Below are 2,011 nucleotides of genomic sequence, written 5' to 3'. Positions count from 1 at the left end.
CAAGAGGTTTGCGTGCTGGAGTATCCGGGGTATCCAATTAAGCAGACAGTCTTGTTCAACTGTGAATGGTTTGACTTGTCGGCTCAGGGAACTTCTATTGATACAGACTTCAAGTTAGTTTCACTGAACCACACACGAAGATATAAGAAGTATGATCCCTTTGTTTTGGCGAGTCAAGTAGTTCAAGTGTTTTACTGTCCCTATCCCAGTACGAACCAATCAAAGAAAAATTGGTGGTCAGCATGCAAAGTCAACGCAAGATCAAAGGTTGAAGTGTCTACTGCAGCATCTACATCAACATTAGATGGGAGGACGCAATTTCAGAGGCATCCTACGACTGGGTAAGTATTTTAGTTAAAATTACTGTTTCTCGTACACCATGATTAAGTGACAAAATTACTTGTACACAGTGTTTTGTTGGAGCCCACTGGCCTGTCCAAAGCTTGCACGAGCACATTTAAGATGTTTGAAAACCCAGGCGGGTACACATGGAAGTTGACCCCCCCGGCGATGAAGGATAAATTTTTTGATGAATTACAGGTACAATTAAATTTATAATACATATAAATATATCATATTAAATTGTTAAAATGTTTGATATTAAATTAATTCTCTTTCTTTCAACAGAAAGAGTTTATGTGGCAGCCCGATGATGAGCGTGACGTGAGGAAAATGTGGGAGACAAAAGCCCGCAAAAGGTACTCCGACATGATGAGCGACTACAAGACAGATCTCAAGCAGTGTATCCGCCAAGGGAGAGAGATGTCTAGGCCCGTCTAGATGACTCCCGATTTTTGGACTGGACTCCGGGATTACTGGCATCAGCCCGAGGTTGAGGCTGTTTCAAATCGAGCACGTGCCAACCGGATGTCCGAGCCCGATGGAGAGGGTACAGGGATCAGTAGGCACGTGGGCGGGTCCCAGTCGACTCGTATCCTGCAGCAGTATATGGTATGTAATTAACAAATAATTAAGTATATAAATTAAATTAATATATTGACTAATATAACTTATTTATCTTATATAAATGCATCTACAGAGCTTGGATCCTGGTACTCCCCAGGATGCACCGAACTATGTCACCTCCCTCCGCCTCCACACGTACGCCGACGGAAGTTATACGTCGGAGAGAGATGCTAGAATTGACGTAAGTGTTTAAGTTTATTCAAATATTTAGTGAATGTATTTATTTTCTAACAATTATGCATTGTTATGTATGTATTAGGCCGAGGTTCATCGACTGGCCGCTGCCACAGGACGACAGGAGCGGCTAGACGAGGTGTATTTGGAGGTGGTGCAAATTGATAGGTCACGGATCTACGGCGTCGGGAGTGCCGGGCAGAGTCAGGCTAGTAGGGGGTCTATCCGCAGCACGGGCAGTTCTGCGGTGTCTCAGCAGCTTTATGAGACACGGATCTCCACGCTGGAGGAGCGATTGGCGGCAGAGCAAGCACAACGCCAACAGATGGAGGACCGCATGGCGGCAGAGCAAGCACAACGCCAACAGATGGAGGAGCGCATGGCGGCAGAGCAAGCAGCACGCCAACAGATGCAGGACCGCATGGCTCAATTGGAGGCGTTTATGAGGATGTATAATGCTCAGCCACCTCCAGGGCCTGATGCCGATGATGATGATGATGATGCTTAGAATTATTAAAACTATATATTTATGTTTTCAAACAAAATTACATTTGCACTTTCTTTTCAAATTTATGTTTTATTGAACTATATATTTCAAGTGCTTTAATTATTAAAACTATATATGTTTTATATATTTATGGCAATGATGATGATGATTGCATTTAACATAAACAAATAAATTCAAATCACATTATAATAACCAAATTAAAACACTTTTGGTGTATTAATGTTAAAAAAAAAATTAATTAATTAATTATTAAATATTAATTAAATATTTTACCGACGATAAAAATAAGGACCGAAACGAACTCGCTCACTAATTAACAACATATTTCAGGTATTATCTCCACATATTCAAAGATTATAATTA

The 2,011-nt window shown here is 41.0% G+C and overlaps 1 protein-coding gene across 1 annotated transcript; it reads left to right on the top strand.

Moving 5' to 3' along the window:
- Positions 1–901: 901 nt before the first annotated feature.
- On the top strand, positions 902–1,759 carry LOC131017285 (uncharacterized). The gene is made up of 2 exons (XM_057946011.1): positions 902–1,147; positions 1,226–1,759. Exons 1-2 carry the CDS (start codon positions 1,028–1,030, stop codon positions 1,646–1,648), a joined length of 543 nt encoding a protein of 180 aa, XP_057801994.1. The 5' UTR covers positions 902–1,027; the 3' UTR covers positions 1,649–1,759.
- Positions 1,760–2,011: the final 252 nt, after the last annotated feature.

The sequence above is a fragment of the Salvia miltiorrhiza genome, chromosome 3, assembly GCF_028751815.1.
Source record: "Salvia miltiorrhiza cultivar Shanhuang (shh) chromosome 3, IMPLAD_Smil_shh, whole genome shotgun sequence".
NCBI lineage: Eukaryota > Viridiplantae > Streptophyta > Magnoliopsida > Lamiales > Lamiaceae > Salvia > Salvia miltiorrhiza.
This window is presented reverse-complemented; position numbering and strand designations above follow the sequence as displayed.